This window comes from Geotrypetes seraphini, chromosome 6 (genome assembly GCF_902459505.1).
Source record: "Geotrypetes seraphini chromosome 6, aGeoSer1.1, whole genome shotgun sequence".
Classification (NCBI taxonomy): domain Eukaryota; kingdom Metazoa; phylum Chordata; class Amphibia; order Gymnophiona; family Dermophiidae; genus Geotrypetes; species Geotrypetes seraphini.
In genome coordinates this window covers 186935469-186957031 of record NC_047089.1, presented here as the reverse complement: position 1 = coordinate 186957031, position 21563 = coordinate 186935469, and the positions used below count along the sequence as shown (strand labels likewise).

General features: G+C 41.3%; 2 protein-coding genes across 9 annotated transcripts in view; one reads left to right on the top strand and one right to left on the bottom strand.

Annotated features, from left to right (window-relative positions):
• OGDH (oxoglutarate dehydrogenase) overlaps positions 1–7601 on the top strand; it is a 216877-nt gene extending 209276 nt beyond the window's left edge. For all 6 annotated transcript variants that reach the window (XM_033948028.1, XM_033948025.1, XM_033948029.1 and 3 more), the window contains 2 exons: positions 2501–2655; positions 4049–7601. In XM_033948028.1, the coding sequence (XP_033803919.1) occupies positions 2501–2655; positions 4049–4169 (276 nt within the window). In that variant the 3' untranslated portion in view covers positions 4170–7601. The remainder of the gene's footprint in view (positions 1–2500; positions 2656–4048) is intronic.
• Positions 7602–11748: 4147 nt separating this feature from the next.
• The window catches only part of LOC117362350 (poly(ADP-ribose) glycohydrolase-like), a 96254-nt gene continuing 86439 nt past the window's right edge, over positions 11749–21563 (bottom strand). For 2 of the 3 annotated variants that reach the window (XM_033948589.1, XM_033948588.1), the window contains exons 14-16: positions 20918–21023; positions 18796–18924; positions 12568–12717 (exon numbers count right to left, since the gene is read on the bottom strand). In XM_033948589.1, coding sequence (XP_033804480.1) covers positions 12614–12717; positions 18796–18924; positions 20918–21023 — 339 coding nt within the window. In that variant the 3' untranslated portion in view covers positions 12568–12613. Of the gene's footprint in view, positions 12718–18795; positions 18925–20917; positions 21024–21563 lie in introns of all 3 variants that reach the window. The other variant, XM_033948591.1, reaches the window with a different exon arrangement.

Here is a 21563-nt window from a genome sequence, read left to right as displayed (position 1 = left end):
TAAAGTACAGAGGAGAACCATAGATGGAAAGAACATTAGGGAGGGAAAAGTAGAAACCTGGAGGGAAACTAATATAAAATTTGAACATAATTTAAAAATTAAAAGCATCTTTAAAAAGGAAACTCTTAAAACGGCAAAGATATTTTCCTCTCTTACATGGAAGGTGGTATCAGTTTTTCACTTCAATACCTACTTTTTTTTATGTGCGCTGAAGTGAACAGGCTTTGTACACGCTGGACTATAACAGAGCACTAGCTTATTACATGTAAAGAACAAAAATGCATGATTGGTCCAGCTTGAAACTCCAATAGTTTAAAGAACTTTAACTAGCTGTCAGACACATGTAGTGTTGTGCAAAGCCTGTTCACTTCAGTGCACATGAGGTCTCAAGAAAAAAGTGAGCTCTTATCTCTAGCACAAGTTTAAGTTTCAAGTTTAATAAAATTTTTGATTAATCGCTTAATCATATTTCTAAGCGATGAACATTTTAAAATTACAATATTTGGGGAACAATACAATACTAAGAAATATATTACGTCCAAGCGAACTAATAGACAAACTTAACAAACCATAAACACAAGGAAAAAGGAGAATGAAATACAAAATCATTAAAGGAAAGTAAGACAATTGGGGAAAAAACAAAAGGCAGGGAAAACAAAAAACCTTAATATTGTACAGTGGAATTAAAAATGTAACCAGCGAACTAGTTAGCTAATTATCAAAAGCATCTTTAAAAAGAAAAGTTTTTAAATTACTCTTAAATTTCTCCAGATTGCGCTCTTCCCTTAAATAAATAGGTAGGGAATTCCAAATTTGAGGTGCAGTAACAGAAAAAATAAATTGCCGTCTTGTATTAATAACCCTAAGAGAAGGGATCGTCAATAGATTTTGTTCATTGGATCTCAATGTTCTATTTGGAGTATAAGGGATTAATAATTTATAGATGAATGCTGTTTTATAAAATAGGGATTTAAAAGTAAGTATGCATAATTTATATGTTATCCGGTGAGATATAGGAAGCCAATGCGCTTTCCTAAGAAGAGGAGTTACATGGTCGAATTTCCTAGTTTTAGTTATAAGTTTAATGGAAGCATTTTGAATAATTTGTAAACGTTTAATTTCATTCAGAGAAATGCCCTTAAAAAGGGCATTACAATAATCAATTTTAGAGATCACCAAAGAGTGAATGAGAATATTAAGGGATTTTGAACTTAAAAATTGTGAGAGTGAACGAATTTGGCGCAGTCTGTAAAAGGTTGTTTTAACAATATTACTAATGTGATCATGGAAAGTCAGCTTATAATCAAAAATTACCCCTAAAATTTTTATGTTGTTAACTGATTGTAGGGGGACATTTTTTAAAGAAATAGAAGAAACAAGTTTTTTTCTATGGAAAAAGCATCACATTAGTTTTGTTAATGTTGAGTGCCAATCTGTTAGTGTCCAGCCAATGGTAAACTTGATCGAGCTTCTCATTAATCTTTATGATGTCAGAAGAATTATTAGCATCCAATGGATGTAAAAGCTGAATATCATCAGCATAGGCAAATACGTGGAAACCTACAGATTGGCATAAGGTCATCAATGGTGCAAGAAAAATATTAAATAACAGAGGAGAAAGAATAGATCTTTGAGGAACACCATACGTGGTCTGTGAGGTTTTAGACATCGAGTCATTAAAAAGAACAGTAGAAGTACGGTCTGTGAAGTATGATACAAACCAAGAAAGAACTTGGTCTGTAATTCCAATAGAATGGAGTCTATTAAGTAAAAGTTGGTGATCGATCGTATCAAAGGCTGCAGAAAGATCAATAGAAATTAATAGAACCGATTGATGGTGATCCAAAAAGTATTGTATAGAGGTGGACATACCAATTAAAGAATGTTCTGTACTATGGTGATGTCTGACACCGGTTTGATTCGGGTGTAAAACATTCAACAAATTCTGAAATTTGATTAAAGACTACCTTTTCCGTCAATTTTGCTAGGAAAGGGATGTTTGCTATTGGTCTGTAATTAGATGGTTCCTCGGAACTAATTTTTTGATCTTTAATGATAGGTCGGATGATTGATTTCTTCCAGGCTTTTGGCATGATGTTTTGACATAGGCTTTCATTAACTAACGTATGAATAAAAGGACCAAAAATCTCGAAGTAACGTTTGAGAGTAGGCATTCACTGGAATGTTTGGATCTTGGAGAAAAAAAAGTTTCTTGTAGTGTTCTCTCTGCAGAATTCCACCTTCTAAAGACAGGTGAAAATGTACAGATTTGTTTGGAAATTTGGACTTTGGAAACTGCTTCTAATTTTGTAGGTTAAAAAGACGCTGACTTTCTTTTATGTAAACTCCTTCTTACACTCTGCATGCAAGGCCTTTAAGCAGTAATTCTTTTTTTCTCACTTTGATGTACTTCTATTAGTGTGCCTCTTGTTCTATCTGCGACTATATATGAGACCTGAGCTTGAGTTTCATTGTGTACATCTTAAATTTTCTTTTCTAGCTGTCTCCATTCCCTTTTGATCTATTTGCACAAGAAGTGGAAAATTACCCAAATGCCGACCTTGTCTGGTGTCAGGAAGAGCACAAGAACCAAGGATACTATGACTATGTGAAACCACGGCTTCGTACTACCATCAATCGTGCAAAGCCTGTCTGGTAAGCCTGGTGCTTTAGTATTTATCTTGGGATTGTCCAGTCAAGACAGAGGTTCCTCGGTATGCAAATGTTAAGCAGCAACACTTTTCACTGAGTTCAGTATGCCCCAAGGTAGTGTTTTTCAACGACACAACGAATGTCTCAATTTTCAGAAAGCTAGACTTTTGCCATAGACTCAATGGCTTATTCCAGTAGTCTTCACAAATTTTTAAGTAGGGGCCACTTTGAACCCAAACAAGTTGGAGGAGAGCCAAGAGAAATCTTCCTACACCATACTGCTGCCAAGCACCCTGCCAGTCTCTCCCCACTCTCCCTGTCTCAAAATTCCCACCCTATTTCCCTCTCTTCCCTCCAACATCCTTCTAACCTGTGCTTTTCTCATTGCTGGCCAGGGGCTCAGATCTTGCAGTGATTCTCCTAGAGATATACGGGAAAGGAGTTCCTAGGCTCATCCTGGCAGTTACCGTTATCCACTTCAGTGATTGATTTGAATGCTCATCTCCTAGAGTACATGCCCCCTTAATTCTTCTTTACGGAGAGGGTGGTGGATGCCTGGAATGAACTCCTGAGAGAGGTGGTGGAGATGAAAATGGTGACGGAGTTCAAAAAAGCATGGGATGAACACAGAGGTTCTAGAATCAGAAAATAATAGTAAATATTGAAGAACTAAGACCAGTACTGGGCAGACTTACACGGTTTGCGTCTATATATGGCCGTTGGTTGAGAATGGGCTGGGGAGGGCTTTAATGGCTGGGAGGGTGTAGATGGACTGGAGTGAGCTTTGAAGGAGACTTCAGTAGTTGGAACCTAAGAACAGTACCGGGCAGAGCTTTGGATTCTTGCTAAGAAGAAGAAAAAAAACCCAACAAAGTTTTAGATTGTATCAGGTGGGCAGACTAGATGGACCATTTGGGTCTTTATCTGCCATCATCTACTATGTTAATGTGCTGCCTTCCTGACTTATTTCATTAATGGCTCATGCAGAAGCTGCGTCTTTCAATCATGGATTCCAATGTGGATTCCAACAGGTATTTGGGGAAAAAAAAGTTACTGAAAAGGCAATGGGGGCCACCACAGAATTACAGGCCCTTGCAGTAAACAACACTGGCTTATTCACATGTGGGGGAATATATCCATTCAGAGACCAACTGTGGATATAGAATATAGAATAATTCAGCATTGTAGAGTAGAGCTTTGGGAAATTTTGTTCACAGCATGAAACAGGTACCTTGTTTTAACATGGTTTCTGATTCCTCTGTGTGCTTCAGTCACGTTACCTACCCGCCCAGATGAGCTTATGATGTACCCAGCTTTCAATGGAATGTGATGTTTTTGTTGCCAGTTCAAAGGCTGCATGCCACTGAGCTAAAGTCTTGATGTTTTTCTCTTCTAGGTACGCAGGTCGTGATCCAGCAGCTGCACCAGCAACAGGGAACAAGAACACTCACCTGACTGAGCTGAAGCGACTCCTGGATACTGCCTTTAACCTAGATGCCTACAAGGGATTAGCTTAAGATGACAAACCGAGCATCCTTGGGGAAATGCAATCTTGCTCTCTCTCTCTTGCCTCAGTTCTCCATCCTTCGCTCTAGACTGTGGGAGCTAAACCTTAGGGTTATCATGAGACCCATAACTTGCTGCTTGCAGTACCAAAATATCCACTAGGAAAGATTCCTTTGGGACAAATTTTTATTTTCAAACATGTTCTTAAAGTGTACCAACCCCTGTCATCCTGCAGTTTGTAGAGTACATCCAACTTGAGCATGTTGGATGTATGTGTTATGTTCAAGAACTCCCAAATCAAGGAACTTCCTTCTTTTATCCTATGGGTTGTAGAAGGCAGAGACAGCTGCATTTCTACAATCATTCTAAAATAATTTCAAGGTTTTACATAATACTTTTTCATATGAACCAATAAAAATGAGGCATCTTTGTGCGAGATTGTGCCTCACCTTTCGTATCACTTAATTTAATTATCAGTACTGATTTACGCAAACGGGCTCCAATTTATGATGATTCATAGTGATCAGCCACCTGATGATGGCTGTTGTAAGTTGTCATCCTGACTGTATATAAGACAATAATAGGTTAAAAGAAATTCTTTGCAGCCAGTGATATGCTGCTTACCTGGTATACAGTTTGTCCATTTGTCACCAATCAGTCCCTGGGGATCTGATTACTGACCCTGAGAAGAAACATAATTGATGCCATCACTAGGCATTGTAACATATTAAAGTGTGATCTAAAATCCTTAAAACTGGGGGTATGTTGCCATCATGTTACATTAACTTTATGCTCGAGTGCCAGTAGTCCTCTTGTGCTGTGATGGGCCTCCCGACACCCAAGGAGAGACTGAGGTGCAACAGCATGGTCCTTTAGTGCTAAACACATTTCAGAGGGATGAGATCTTTGTATTATCTGACTGCCCCTGGGCTCTTTGTATTCAGGTGCTCTTTTTTTTATAATGCTACTAGCCTAATTCTTGGTTCGAGTACTGGTCTTCAGTTGAAATTCATCTGAACAACGTATCTTAGTGCTTCCTGCCTTATAATGGGAACTAGAACAGAACCCAGCTTCTGTGACCACAGTTAGGCTGGTAGCATTACATCATTTTGTGCTCTGCAGTTATATTTATATCACTGCTTATGTTAATAGGTTAAAAATACCTTCAAAAATCAGCAATTTTCATGGATTTACACATTTTAAAAAAACCAATTAAGGTGGTCAACAATGAGCAGGATAACTTACCTCATCTGTTTCTGACCTGAGGAAAAAAAAGGGCCGGGAAGCTGTGTTCTTAGAAGCTCCCAGGATTATCCTCTCCTTATACATGGGTGCAATTTAGTCCGAGGTCTGACTTTGAACCCACCTTAAATAGGACTTTAAGGACTCGATGTATGTTTGTCTTATGTCCCCACCAGGGCTAGCTTAACCTATGGACCAGGTGAGGCTCTGGCCCATAAGAAGTTATGAGATGGCTTGAACACTCTCCAACGCCTCCCTCCTGCCCCGGTACTGATAGATGCGGCTTTGTAGGCTAACTGCCGTGAGGAGGAAGGGCCAGCTGCTTGATACTGATGTTGGCCTTCCTTCCTTGTGACAGCTGGCTTATGAAGCTGCATCCTGTCAGGTCTGGGCAGTAGAGGAAGGAACTGGCCTGGGGGGTGGGGCATTGGGCTGGCACTGAAAAAAAAAAGTGGGTCAGGGCCAGAGCATCAAAACAGAAGTAGAGTCAGGCGTTGTAACCTTTTGAGCCAACCCTGGTCCCCACATAGTCAATATTCAAGGGTGTTTCTTTTGTACTTGCCATTTTTTCAGTACAGCTCAAACCCCTTTGGATCCCATTTATTTTCCATTCATTATATGTTCCACAAGTCAGTCCTGCAGTACCCCTTTGCCAATCAGATTTTCAGGATATCCTCAATGAATATGCATGAAATTGATTTGCATACACTACTTCCATTATGTGCAAACCTCTGCCATACATATTCATTGTGGATATCCTGAAAACCTGGCTGGCAAGGGGAGTACTCTAGGTCCAACTTGGGAAACACTGCCCTAAAAGACCCATGAAATGTTTGCAGCTCCTGCCTTCCTCCCCTGTCACCCTGTACAGGAGGGTGGCAGAGTGTTAAAATTTCAGCTTACAATAAGATGCATGATGGGCTTAACCAGTGACCCATTGATACGAGAAGCCTGCCTTGGTAGATCTAAAAATAATTTTTGCCTCTTCCCTTCATCCCCACCCCCCAGTTGAATCTTTGCTTGTGAACTGAATGACTATAATTGACATAATGACCCTTGTTTCAACAATTCTTGTTGACCCATCAGCAAGGAAACCTAGCCTTGCTTTCAAAACGTACATAAGCTGCAGTTCATGTTGGGAGACCCATATAAATAAGCAGACGCATGGAACCAATCCTAAGGTCCCTTCCTCACAAAGCCATTTTTAGTGCCATATAGCTGTTTTAAAAACAAATATCATCCATATGTGGTGACAAATTCAGGGGCTGGGTGGGAGCATTTTTTCCTCTCTCCATCTTGTCAGTAGAAGATTGCAACCTCGCTCCTGGTTTTTTTTTCCTCCTGATTTGGTCTTCTGGCTTTTTTGCCCAGGATATGGGAAAAGGTGGTGATTGTTAAGTGACTGGACAGCCTTTTTCCAGCTCATGTTTTCACTTTTCCAGTTTTCTTCACAGGAGTTTTGAACCCTTGAAGATCTTGTGGACTTTGTAACTTATGCATGCTACTGATCACTGGTTTCTCTGATGAAGATTGATCCCCTAAATCATCCATTAAATTATTTCCTTAAATCATCCATTAAATTATTACCTACCTTCCCCTCCCCTTCCACCCTTCCAGGGGAAGGGAATTTTATGGGATTATGATAAAATGTGTAGTCAGTATATAGCTTTCTCCACTTGGTACAAATTCATTTTTTATTTTGTGGAGCTGGGAGTGAGAAGTGATGGGTGTGCAAATATCAGCCACAGGCCTTGTAAATAAAGGGTCTTGCTTTTTGTGAAAAAGGTGGGAGCCAGTCCTGTAGATGGCCTGACCACGTTTTGTTTTGCACCTTTTTAAAAGCATTTGGGCACCAGTTCAGGTCTCAGGCCTCTTCCTCCACTTTGGACTATGTTGTAATCGTGTTTTATGCTTTCCTTTAAATATCTATATTTTTATCTCTCCGTAGCACAAAGCATCAAGTTACTCCTGTGTCAAAAGGACAAAAAAACCAGAAGGGTTCTGGGGAAGAGAGTTGGGGAAGAGGGCAGAAAATGACACCTTTATTCACCCCTTTATTGAACTCCACCAAGGCACATTTTTATCAGGATTTACCACTTTTCAGACTTTGCAGTACAGAATTGATTTATTTATTTTGTTTAAAAATTTTTAAATGTTTTAGTTGTATATGGCTTCACAAATAAAGAAGTTATCCTTCAAAAGTGTGTGCATGTTAAGCTTTGTTTTTCTCATTTCAGAAGGCAGTGCCTCACATGTATTGCTAGGGTCTTGCTTTTTCTTGTCAGTCCTAGAATCCAGGACTGCTCTGCTTCTGACATAACCCTAGAGATTGACTCACTTTAAATGTCTAGCAGAAAAGAGCTCCTGGTACACTGGATGGGAGAGGCAATTAGGCTAGCATATATGTACAGTCGTGAAAAAATTCAGAAACCCCCATGAAATATTCAGTTCTTTATTAAGAAATGTTCATTAAGCGATGTCAAACAACAAATATTTTCCTTGATTTACTCATGAAACAAAAAATAACCACAAAAATGTGTATTCTAACTGAGGAATGAATTAGGACACCCTACACCCTAATAGCTAGTTTTACCCCTTTTGGCTGAAATAACTACAATGAGATGCTTCTTTTGCCACCTACCAGCCTCCGACATCGGTCTGAGGAAAGTTGGCTCACTCCTCAATGCAGAATTCTTTCAGCTGTGAGATGTTTGAGGGGTTTCTTGCATATACAGCCCTTTTAAAATCACCCCACAGCATCTCAATGGGATTAAGATCAGGGCTTTGACTCAGCCACTCTAGGACTCTCCGTTTCTTAGTTTTCAGCCAGTCCTTGGTGAATTTACTGGTATGTTTTGGGTCATTGTCGTGTTGCAGGGTCCAGTTCCGCTTCAGATTTAATTTTCTTACAGATGGTCTTGCATGTTCTTCAAGCACCCTCTGATACACGGTAGAATTCATGGGGAATTCTATGATGGTGAGCTGGCCAGGTCCTGCTACAGCAAAGTATCCCCAAGCCATGACACTTCCACCTCCATGCTTCATAGTTGGTATGAGGTTCTTTTCCTGGAATACTGTATTTGGTATACGCTAAACGTGTCCCCTTTTCTGGTGTCCAAATAATTCAATTTTAGACTCATCTGTCCATAGAACAGTATTCCAGCTGTTTGTGTCTGTTCTCTCTGGCAAACTTCAGTCTGGCCTTGATGTTTCTCTTTGAGAGCAAAGGTTTCCTCCTTGCACACCTCCCATGCAAGTTACATTTGTGCAGTCTCTTTCTGATTGTAGAGGCATGCACTTTCACATTAACAGTAGCAAGAGCCTTAAGAAAGAATACATTTTCTAGTCCTCAGACAATCTCAGAGAATGAACCTGGGAAAAAAGCAGAACATCCGCCCTCAAGGGGATCCTTTTATGCAAAATGGTATGTAAATACAATCCAACAAAGGACCAAAAGGTTTGTATCCTCTCACAAGACCAAAACATATGAAACAGACTAGCTGGAGTAGATTGACATTTAGGACATTAGCATGAGAGGCAAAGCCCGAGACATAGGCTCAGTAGGGAGAAATGTATAAACGTAAAAGTAATTTATAGTGCTGTTCTTAGAGAGCAACTGATTGGGTCAAATAGTTAAGATGCTTCATGAGGAGACATAAACCATCTCCTGAGATATGTTCTGGAGAGGGAAGGTCCCGATTCCAAACCTCTACCAAGAGGCACTAAAACTGCCCAAGCTGACCTGATAAACTGGCTTTGGTTTGGTGAGATGATGTTATCTTTAAATGTTTCCTGAACCATATCGGCCATGTCCTCGTTCAGGGTGTTAGCATCCAAAGAATGTATATAGTGGAAAACCTGGCGACAATTGAGCCAATCTTTCTCTTGTAAATGTCCTGCTAGTTGTAGATCCTGGAAAGAGAATGGGGTACTTTGATCAGATACCAGATCCTGCACAAGCAGAGGCCATGATCTTAGCCATCTTTTCAGGTACGTCTTAGATGCATCGGGATCAAAATCCAAGTTGCTCCACAACAGTTAACAGAATCGTAGCGTTGGATGGCAATTGCATATGTTTACACAACCACTGCCAACATTGTCACATAGATTTCAATAAGGGATGTCTACGAGTAGGAAAAATCTTGTGAGGCTTACATGCATGAAGATAATAAAGTAAGTGTGTTGGAAACATTAATTACTGCTCGAGGAGTACAGAAGTGTTCCTCAACACACACACACCTCTGACAGACGGCCAACAAAGGAGGCCAAGGTCCGAGTGACAATCCAACAACTCTTGGATATTCATGCCGTAGAACCATTTCCAAAAGAAGAATCAGGTTCTGGCAGATACTCCAAAGTGCCCAAGAAAGGCACTGAAGACTGGAGACTTATCCTGGATTTGAAGTCTCTAAATGAGGCACTCAGAGTTCCAAGCTTCCACATGGAAGCAGTCTGGTCAGTCATCGTGGTGGTGGCTCCGGGGAATTTCTAGTCTCACTGGGCTTAACGGAGGCATATCTTCACATTCTCATTATTCCGAATCAAAGAAACTTCCAATTTCTGGTGCCTTTCGGATTGGCCATGGTCCTGTGCATGTTCACCAAGGTGATGGTGGTGGTTACGGTTCACCTTCACAGGATGGGCATCCAGGTTCACCCATACTTGGATGATTGACTAATTTGAGCCCTTTCAAGACAGGAAGGCAAGCATGCAGTGCAGCAGGTGGTGGATCTCCTCCAGGGACTTGGTTGGAAAAGTCAAATTCAGGAAGAGTTAGCTAAAGCTAACTCAATGTTTAGAATATCTGGGAGTCCATTTTGACACAACAACAGACTGTGTCTTCCTTCCTGAGTCGAGCTCAAAAAGCATATCACAGAGATCTTAGCATTGCCAAAGGAATTGGGCTTGATGATGGCCACTCTGGAAGTCGTCCCTTGGGCGAGAGCGTATATGTATCCACTCCAAGATTCCCTCCTCTTGAGGTGGTCCTCGCAATGCAACACCAATTTGAGTGGCTGGGGTCCCACTACTGTGGTTGTCCATTCCAGGGTAAGTGGACGCCATCGGAAAGCAAGTAGTCCATAAATCATATGGAACTGAGCCAATCGGGACCTTAGGCCCCCTCTCCGTATATCACATGATGCACTGGGGCGGGGCCTAAGGCCTCAGAAGCATTGTGGAAGGCATTGGAGCAGGAGGGACTGAGCACCCCTCCTGCTCTGTTACAGATATGGGGAGGGGGCTGGAACAGAAAGGGGCGTCCATTGGGTGGCAGGAGGGAGATGGCATCCCTTCTGCAGTTTGGTTTTTGATAGGTGGGAGTCGAGACATTGGAGCAGGAGGGACTGAGCACCCTGCTGCTCCGTTACAGGTACGGGGAGGGGCCTGGGAATGGGGTGTCCCTTGGGTGGCAGCAGGGAGTCAGCATCCCTCCTGCCATTTGTTTTTTGGTTGGTGGGTGGGAGGGAGTCAGGAGGCACTGGAGCAGGAAGGACTGAGCACCCTTGCTGCTCCGTTACAGGTATGGGGAGGTGGTGTCCCTTGGGTGGCAGGAGGGAGTCGGCATCCCTCCTACCATGTGTTTTTTTTTTTGGGGGGGGGAGTTCAGGAGTGTTACAGATGGCAGGAGGGAATGGGAATCCCTCCTGTCATAAGCGGCAACGGCAGGGAGCATCAGCACAGGTTTGTAACCACTTTTTGTAGAATATATAAAAAAGGAAGAATTCCTTTTTTATATATTCTGCAAAAGCACATTGCCAGCCTGTGGTTTTAAAGGGCAGAATAGGGCAGGAGGGTCGGCAGGGATGTGAGCAATTGATCCTCGACAGTCGCTTGTTTTTGGATCGGCCAGTCCAATCTGTGTCCCTTCGTTGATTTAGTGAATCGCTGCCTTCCTACTTATGCATGCGTTTCCCCTCATTTGCATATGCAGATCGGATCGGGTGCGGATAGAATTGACCAGAAAGTTAGTGAATTGGGTTGGGGTTGCAAACTGGTTGGGACACGATTGGTGGGCTTAGTGAATCTAGCCCTAAGTTATCTGGCTAAGACTTCATCTTGCTACTACCTGGATATTTGGTGTTGTCATTAGCTGGAGAAAGTTGCTGACTATTCAGTTTACCATAGCAGCTAAGGCTTGGCCTATTTCTTATTGGTCGTCTCTTTTTCAAGCACGTAAATTTCCTCTGTCCTAAGGGGTTTTAATTAGGACCAGGAAACCTGTGAAAAATTCTTGTATCCTTAGCCAAATAACTATAGGACTACACTGCTCTATTAATATGCCAAGGTCCAGCATCCACATCATTCCTGCCACATTATTCACTTTAAGCACATCAATCAAGCATATGGTTCTGTTTCTTAATTCATTTATTATATAATCTGAAGGAGAAAAGGCAATTAATTCTAGCTGCTGCTCATACATACTGTACATACATTTTTCTTTTTTCACCATGATTTATGCCCAAATTACGCTAGCTGCTGTTTAGTGTTTAATTTATGTCATGAAATATGATACTGTTACAATTAAAGTGATAGGACAGCCTGGCATCCTTTGGAGAACTAAAGGTAAAAAGAAAGGCAAATACTAAAGCTGGTGGATTTTTTTTTGCATATCCTTTTCTTCTCTTTCAGACTAGTGAGCTCTTCCAAGACAGAATGAGAATGACCAAAGGGCACCATGTGTTGGGGGAGGAGGAGGTTACAAGCAGTGACCAGTGCCCTTCATGGTAGCCTAACATTTTTTTAGTACTACCACCACCTTATGAAAAAGCTTGGCACTATAACAAGGTGTATAACTTAGAACAGCACAAGCTGTTACCAACAGGGCCAAGAGAAGATCCCTCCACATGAGAGACAGAGCTCTACCCTATCTTTTGGCAGAAATCTTTTCAACCATCATTGGCAGTTAAACTAAAACATTTTTAACAGCTGAATCTATGTTGAGGGGATTTGCATACTGTGCCTTTTAACACTTCTGATTTGGAATAAATTCATCCAGCAATGAGTATATTATACTTCATTCACCAAAGCAGTGTGAGAAGACCTCACTTGCATGTTTGTTTCCTTCTCAATTAGTTCTAGGTTCTATAGTCCAGTTTATGGTTCTTTCTACTGTCCTGTTACTGAAGCATAAAATATCCCAGGTCAGGGCTGACCCATTCCCCCCTTCCCCGTACTTCTCCTCTTATTTCTGGCTTCAAAGGCAGCTGAGGCATTAGCATTTTGCCTGGTACTGTAAGAATTGCAGAAACTCATACAGCTTTGGTTTCACAGCTTTGGCCATTGAACAGTAAGCCTCCAGATGGGTGTAGAGGGTACCTGAAAAGAAAATGACACAAACCATTTAATGCACAAGTTGAAACCTATACCCTGCGCAATATAAAAACAAGCTGCCTGATATTCAAAGCAATTTAAATTGCCAAATGGGTGCTTGGCTGTTTATGTTGCTTGTCCGTGGCTGACTGCGACTATTCAGTGGCACGTAGCTGGTTTTGATTCCAGGGGCAGAGTTGGCACCGCTGCAGTTAAGTGCTAATACTCCACCCTTAACAACATAAGATAAGCACTTAAACAGCAGTCTAATCTTCAAGTGGTTCAGCTTATGCCGCTAAGGGCTGAATCTTGCACTTGACCACATAGGTTTTAGTGGCCAACATACAACCGCGCCAGTGCCTGCACATGGCTAGATGTGGTGTATGGAGAAATTAGGTTCTTATCTGCTAATTTTATTTCTTTTAGTCTCTAGACTGGTACAGTTCTTGACTGATGGGGGTAATAGCTCACTGTGACCAGCAAGTGGAGACTGAGCCCAAACTTTGGTTGTAGTATATTAGCTGAAGCTCCCCCTCCTAAACCAGTCTGCCAAATAGTCAAGCAGAACTAAGAAAAAACTAATATGGAACAGTAATAACACTCTGAACAGGAGAAAAAAAAATAACAAACATATACTAACGCTTAGAAAATGTATAGAATGAAAACCCTGCAATGAAATGTCCCCATAGCTCATCAGCTACGCCAGATGAGCCACAGCCGCTGTTCTTGTATCTCCCTGGCCTTAGAAAAATACTAGAATCCACAGAAAAGCAAAAATTTTCACATGAACAAAACTGCAATCACCACAGAAGGACAGAAAGGGTGGGGTACTGTACCAGTCTAGAGAGACTAAAAGAAAAAAAATTAGCAGTTAAGAACTTAATTTCTCCTTCTTTGTCACTCTCTAGACCGGTACAGTTCTTGACTGATGGGATGTACCAAAGCAATACCCGCTCACTGAACACTGTGTCTCAACATGCCTGAACATCCACACGATAATGTCAAACAAAAGAATGCAAAGACCAAACTGCAGCCTTACAAATATCCACATGAGGCACAAGAGAAGACTCAGCCCAACAAGCTACCTGAACCCGGGAGTGGAATGAGCTTTGAGAAATTCCAGAACAAGCTTTTTCTGAAGAAGATATGCAGAAGCAATATTCTCCTTAATCCACCATGCAATGGTAACCTTGGAAGTGCCATCCCCCTTACAAGGACCTGCCAAAAGAACAAAAAGATGATCCGACTTCCGAAACTCCTGGGTCCACTGAACATAAGAGCGAAGGACCCTATAGATATCCACCAGATAGTATTTGTCTTTCTTTTTATCTTTAGTTCTCCAAAGGATGCCAGGCTGTCCTATCACTTTAATTGTAACATGACATAAATTAAACACTGAACAACTGCCTCTACTCCAAAGATCCCTCCCGATCACCCAAAACCAGGACGACTACGGATTGGTTAACATGGAAAGGCAAAACCACCTTCAGCAGAAAAGAAGGAACAGGCCGCACAACGAACTCCTGAGAAAGGGAGGCCTACAAGAAAACGCCTGCAGCGCAGAAGCACATGTCACAGAAGTAATAGCCACCAAAAAAACTGCTTTAAAAGTAAGGTCCTTCAACGAGCAGGCACCCAAAGGCTCAAAAGGTGAGCACACCAACACGGACAAAACCAGATTAAGATCCCAAGATGGAACAGAAGGCTGAATGTGGGGCCCAAACAATTTGGCTGCACGCAAAAAACAAACCACATCTGGACTAAACTTTAAACACTGACCCCATAACAACCCACGAATGGTCGACAAAGCCACAAGCTGAACGCAGAGAGAAGACCAAGCCAGACCACTGTCCAGGCCATCTTACAAGAACTCCAAGATGGTAGGCAGAGAAGCGTGAAAAGAGACCACTCCAAGTGCAGTGCACCACTCCTCAAGTGCAGATGCGCACATAAGCCTGAGAAGTTGAAAGTCTCCAGGACCCCAAGAGGGTGGAGATCACTTTATCTGAATAACCTTTCTTACCTAGACATGCCCTTTCAAGAGCCAAGCCGTAAGACAAAAGGGTCCCAGATTGAACATTGGAATAGGGCCCTGAGACAGAAGGTTGGTCGAGAGAGGATCTGCCACAAGATGACGAACCAGATCCATGTACCATGGACACCTGGGCCAATCCGGAGCCGCCAGGATGCCAAACAATGCGAAGAAGAACTCTGCCAACTAACAGCCATGGAAGGAACATGTACAGAAGGCCCACCTTTGGCCACAGTTGAACTACAGCATCCAGCCCCTTGGCCCCAACATCCCTGCGATGACTGAAGAAGCGGGGTGTTTTGTCGTTGACACTCGTGACCATCAAGTCCATGAGGGGCTGACCCCAAGTCTGCATTATTAACTGGAAGGCTCCACAACTGAGACACCACTCTCCAGGATCCAGCACGTGACTGAGGAAGTCCGCCTGAACATTCTCCACTCCCGCTATTTGGGAAGCCAAGACGACCAGAAGATGAGACTCTGCCCAAGCCCTGAGCAGAGCTGCCTCCTGTGCTACCAGACAAGTCTTGGTGCATTCCTGACGCTTGACATTGGCAATGCTACGGTGGTGGCCTGAGAGAACCCAGACCGACTTGCCCTTCAATAAAGACTGGAATGCTAACACCACCAGACAGATGGCTCTGGTCTCCAGAACAATGATCAATCAAGATGCCTTTTTCGGAAACCAACTGCCCTGAGCCGAGTGACTGAGACACTGAGCTCCCCAGCCAAGGAGACTGGCGTCCATGAGAAGCACCATCCACTGGGACTGATCCAGACTCGCCCCTTGCATTAGACGTGAGGACTGAAGCCACCAATGAAGACTGCAACGAGCCAATCCCTGAAGAAGAACAGGAGAATCCAGACTGTGCCTCTGGGGTGACCACCTCCAAAGCAGAGCATACTGAAGCAAATGCATGAGTGCCCGAGCCCATCTCACCACGTCCAGGGAAGAAATTGAATTAATTAAAGGCTCAGAAAGTGCTACTATGGCTATCACTTGACTGTGTCAACAGATTTGAGAGAGAAAAACATGGCTACCAGACTGGAGAAGATCATTATTATAACCTATACCTAAGAAAGGTGACTGTAACAATTATAGAACAACTGTATTAATTCCACAAGCCAGAAAATCATTATTGAAAATAATACAATGAAGGTTGCAATCACGTGGAGTAAGAATTACCTGAAGTTCAGGCTGGTTTTAGAAAAGGTCGAGGAACCAGAGATGATATTGCCATGTTAGATGGATACTGGAGAAGAGTGGAGAATATCAAAAGTTTTTGTATTTTTATTTCATTGATTATAGCAAAGCTTTTGATTATGTGGATCATGATAAATTGTGGAGAACCCTAGTACAAAAGGGAATAACAAAATATATAATTTTGCTTATAAAGAGCCTCTATGAAAATCAAGAAGCTGCAGTGAGAACGGAATATGGCAATAGTGATTGGTTTCCAATAAAACGTGGTGTCAGACAAGGATGCATGTTGTTGCCTTATCTGTTTAACTTTTATGGCAAAGCCATTTTTAGAAAAACAAATTTGGAAAAAGAAAGAGTTGGTTTCAAAGTTGGTGGTCAAAACATAACCTGCGTTATGCAGATGATATAACACTCATCTCCAGCAAGATATGTTGTATCTACTGAGGAAAGTCAAACTGAAAGTCATAAAATGGGATTAGAACGGAACATAAATAAGACAAAGATTATGAACACGGAAAATGATGAAGATTTTGAACTTGAAGGTGATAGAATAGAAGTTGTAAAGAGTTTTAATCTCTTGGGTTCCTTCGTAAACAAAGAAGCAACTAGTAGTGAAGAAATATGCCATAGAATGCCACTTGGTCAATCTATAATGAAGGCTCTTGACAAAGTATTTAAAGGCAAGGAAATAACACTGAAAACAAAGATCAGACTTGTCCATGCACTTATTTTCTCGGTGGTAAATTATGGATGTAAAAGTTGGACATTATGGAAGCAAGACAGAAAGAAGATTGATTCATGTGAACTTTGGTGCTGGAGAAAGATTTTGTGCATGCCATGGACCATCAGAAAAATTAATAAAAAGAGATTAGGTTTGTACCTAGCTATTATTTTTTTCTAGTAGATAGGTGTGTCATTCTAGATTAGAGGGCTTTATCCCAGTACTCGTGAGTCATGCAGAAGGAATCCACTCTGGATTTTTTCTGAATGTCTCTTACTTTACAGAGGGCTCTGCTACCCCTTATAGTTAGCTTAAAAGCAGGCAAGCACCGTTTCTAGAACAGATATGCAGCAGGGGTATGGGGAAACTCCCCGAAAAACAAGTCTGATCTGCTCTGAAAACATAACAAACATGTTGATCATTAAACAATCAAAACAGTGAAACAATTATGCCAAACAAAAACGTTAATGAAGCTCAAATAATACAGCAAAGTATCCAAGCAATAGACTACTCTTCAAACCCTTAAGGTCTGACTGGCATCCAACTCGCAGGTTTGAATAAGAACAGTCTGAGAGACACAACAGGTAGGCATATGAAATAAATGACACACTTATCTACTAGAAAAAATATTAGAAAGTTAAGAACCTAATCTCTTTTACTAGTGCAACAGGTGTGTCATTCTGGACAAGTGGGACATACAAAAGCAGTCCCAGAGAAGGCTGAGGGAAGATATGATTGAAGTCTACAAAATCCTGAGTGGAGTAGAACATGTACAAGTGGATCAATTTTTCACTCCGTCAAAAATTACAAACACTAGGGGATACTCGAAGTTATAGGGAAATACTTTTAAAACCAATAGGAGGAAATTTTTTTCACTCAGAGAATAGTTAAGCTCTGGAACACATTGCTAGAGGTTGTGGTAAGAGCAGATAGCATAGTGGTTTAAAGAAAGGTTTGGACAATTTCCGGGAGGAAATGTCCATAGTCTGTTATTGAAAAAGACATAGGGGAAGCCACTGCTTGCCCTAGATTGGTAGCATGGAATGTTGCTATTCCATGGATTTTGGCCAGGTACTAGTGGCCTAGATTATCCACCGTGAGAACAGGCTACTGGGCTTGATGGACCATTGGTCTGACCCAGTAAGGCTTTTCTTATGTTCAAAAATCTAGGGCGGGACCACTGCGCCAGCTCGTAACACTAAGGACCCAAATTCACCTCCCTTGCAGCTACATCCACTCTGTAAAACTTGACAAATGTATGTAGAGGAGACCAATTTGCCACCCTACAAATCTCCTCAGGGGAGACTATCCTAGCTTTGGCCCACAATGAATCCCACATGTCTTATTTTGGTCACACCTTTAGAAGGGAAGCGATCACTGGAGAAAAACATCATATTTGGGAAGATTGAAGGAAACAGGCAAAGATAGCATCCTGCAACTAAATGGCTGGAGGACCAGCACAAAAAAAGACTTCTTTTTGAATCTGTAATTCATCAAGTCACTAGGACTTGAACCCAGGTCGATGTCACCTAACACACATTCTTTATTTCCCCGCATATAGGCCGCTCCTCTACATAGGCCGCAACCATGTATAGGCCGCAGAAAAGGGCAGCCTATGTTTAAAAACCAGAAGATAAGCCGCCCCATTGTATTAGCATGGCTTATCTTCCGGTACCTCCCCTGCCTTTGTAATTCATCCCCCCACCCGCAGTACCTTTTTCGGCACGCAGCTCGGGTCTCCAGCGATGCAGGGCAGCCACGATCTCTTCGGCATCTGGCCTACCCCCGCATCGCCTGCTGAATGGCCGTCAGCTCTCGCGAGAACTGACCTTAGCCACTCAGCGGGCGGTGCAGAGACAGGCCGGATGCTGAAGAGATCGCAGCTGCTCTGCCTGCTGGAGACCCGAGCCGCGCGTAAATGAGGGGCTTCTGAAAAAGGTACCACGGGTGGTAGGGATGACTTAAAATTTTTATATAGGCTACCCCCATATACGTGTTTGCAAAACCCATATACAGCCTATATATACAGCCTATATATGGGGAAATACGATACACATACATAATATGTAATGGGTATTTTTGATATTACGCCTTTTGTATGCATAAATATGATTAACTATAACTTACCAACAGTGACATCCTTGCTCTTCAGGAACAAGTAGATGTCATATAGTTCACGCATTATTTGTTGGTTCCCAAAGGTGAAAAAAACCACATTTTTTCTTGCCTCAGCTGCTGCCATTAGTTGTAAGAGAGCTGCAAGGCAGAAGAACACATAAAATCAGTCCTTGATCTGCCCCCAAAGCCTGCCAAGTTACTTGGTATTATCACATCATCTGAGGCAAGGTGTTTCTTTTTATGATATAATTTTTCAGATACAAGTTACAGTTTTTATATACAACTAACATAACATTTTTTAAAAGATATTAAATTAAAAAATAAAAATGAAGTTTTTTGATCAATGAGAATATTGAGTGCCTCAGTTAAGATGTGAAGTTTCTTTTGTGTTTGGGTGTTTGAGATCTTTTTTTCTCATTTGTTTCATATCACAGTTAATTCTATAACTACTCTATAATTTCAATTACATGTTTTTAATTCACTAAACCACTTATGACCAACCTTCATTTATCTCCATGGCAGGGCTGACTGGCTTAAGGACCACCAACTAGTCTTAAACCCTGAAAAAAACACAGCATGCTGGGATGCATCCCTTCTGACTTCATTTCCCCATCTTTTTGATGTCCCAGTTAACCCAGTAGACAAATTTAAATATCTTGAAGTACGCCTGGGTTCAAAATTAACCTTCTCTCAATCAGATCTCTTTGGTGGTCACAGCGGGCTTCTTTGCACTTTGCAAACTCAGATCCATTTGTGGCTATTTAAACTTTGATGCTTTTCATGCTTTCATTGATTCACACTTAGATTACATCAATATCATTTCTTCTGGGGGCATCAACATCCAAGTTTAAGTACATGGTGCCCACAAAAACACTCCTTAATTTTAAATGGTTACAAAATCAAAATTTTTTGGAATATTCTTTCACATTTGAAGCTACAGCTTCATCAACTCATAAAGTTTAATATGGTATCTGATTACATACACTCAATGTGCACTCCACCTGTTACTCGGCCAACATCGATGCGATAATCGAGCTCAGACTACACTCTCCGAAGCATATCTGGCGTGATCGCGTTTATAGCTTCAGTGATGCGTTCCTGCACATCATCCATAGTTGCGGATAGTGGAGGTACATACACTCTGTCTTTCACGTATCCCCAAAGAAAAAAGTCACAAACAGTAATGTCTGGTGATCTCAGAGGCCACTTGAGGAACACCTGGTCATTTTGTCGCGTTGCATTGTCTGAATGTTTTAACTTCTGCATCAATTGCAGCTTATAAGTGTGAAAGTGTAAGTAATTGTGCAAGATTTTGCTAACCATGTTTTTTGGGACTTGTATTTGTTTTCATTTTATTTATAAACATAAGTTTTGATTTTGTAACCATTTAAAATCAAGGAGTGTTTTTGTGGGCACCCTGTACTTACAAATACTGCAGAATGTAGCAGCAAGGATCCTTTCTCATGCTGATGAACGAGTCCACACTTCGCTACTTATTAAACTTCATCAAGACCCATTTGAAATTTAAGCACAGATACACCTGACTCTCTTACTAATTTAACTATCCTATATGTTCAGGTACAATAAGATCCCTTAATTATCATTTGCTAGTTTTACTTAGCCTGTCTAAAGCTTATTTTACTACACTTTTCCTATGGGATGAAATACCCATTACTATTTGATCTGAAACCTCTTTTGTCAAGTTTAAAACCAATTTAAAAATGCATTTTTTTAGCTTGGCCTTTGGAGGCTTATTAATTGCAAGCTCTTAGAAAGTATTTATACTCTACTTTTTTAAGGTTCTATGTATTTGGGACATGCTTGGAGTCAAGCTGATATGAATATAAATGTTCATTTGGTGTGAGAATCCAGTGCGCTTGTTCTCTTTCCTGTACTTTTATGACATTTCTTTTCTGAAACATTTTATTATTATCCACTTTGATTTGCTTATGTGAAAAAAGCAGGTTTATCAAATTTAATAAATGATAGAAGTGGGATATGTTACCAGTCCTGTATAATGACAACCCTCTTCTCCTCCACGGGTCACCTCTCAATTTTATAATCTCGACTATTCCCAGAGTTGAGGATGTCCTTTGAGCTGCAGGGAGGAAAGTAATCTTGGGTAATGTACCTTTAAATCGGGGATCACCATTGAAGGCTCCACAGCCCCAGTTGCCTGTAGCAATAGCTGCAATTTGCTGGGATAGTATGGGAGAGGACTTGAAGCCACAAAAAGCCTACAAGGGAAGAAGGAAAGAGCATGTATGAGAGAAACAGCTTACTCTCTCCAGAAGCTGCATTCGAACTCAGAAGGGACACAGTAATTAACCTCTGAAATTCATTGCCAGAGTATGTGGTAAAAGCAGTTAGCTTAGCATGGTTTAAAAAAAGGTTTGGGCCATTTCCTAAAAGAAAAGTCCATAAGCAACTGAGAAAATTCAATGCTTATTTCTAGGATAAGCAATATAAAATCCGCTTTACTCTTTTGGGATCTTAGCCACAGTTGAAAACAGGATGATAGGCTTGATAAACCTTGGATCATTTCTAGAAGTGCTTAGGCAGAATATTAACTTGTGTGCATCAATGTCCATATACTGTATATTTATACATGGTAACATGCACATGGATGTTAAATTTGTGTATTCTTTTATAATTAATCTGTTGTACCTATTTTTTTATCTGTAAATCGCTTAGCAATTTAAATTAAGCGATTCAACAAGTTAAAAATAAACTTGAAACTTGATGTAAGCATCTCATAATAGAATTGTCCATTAACA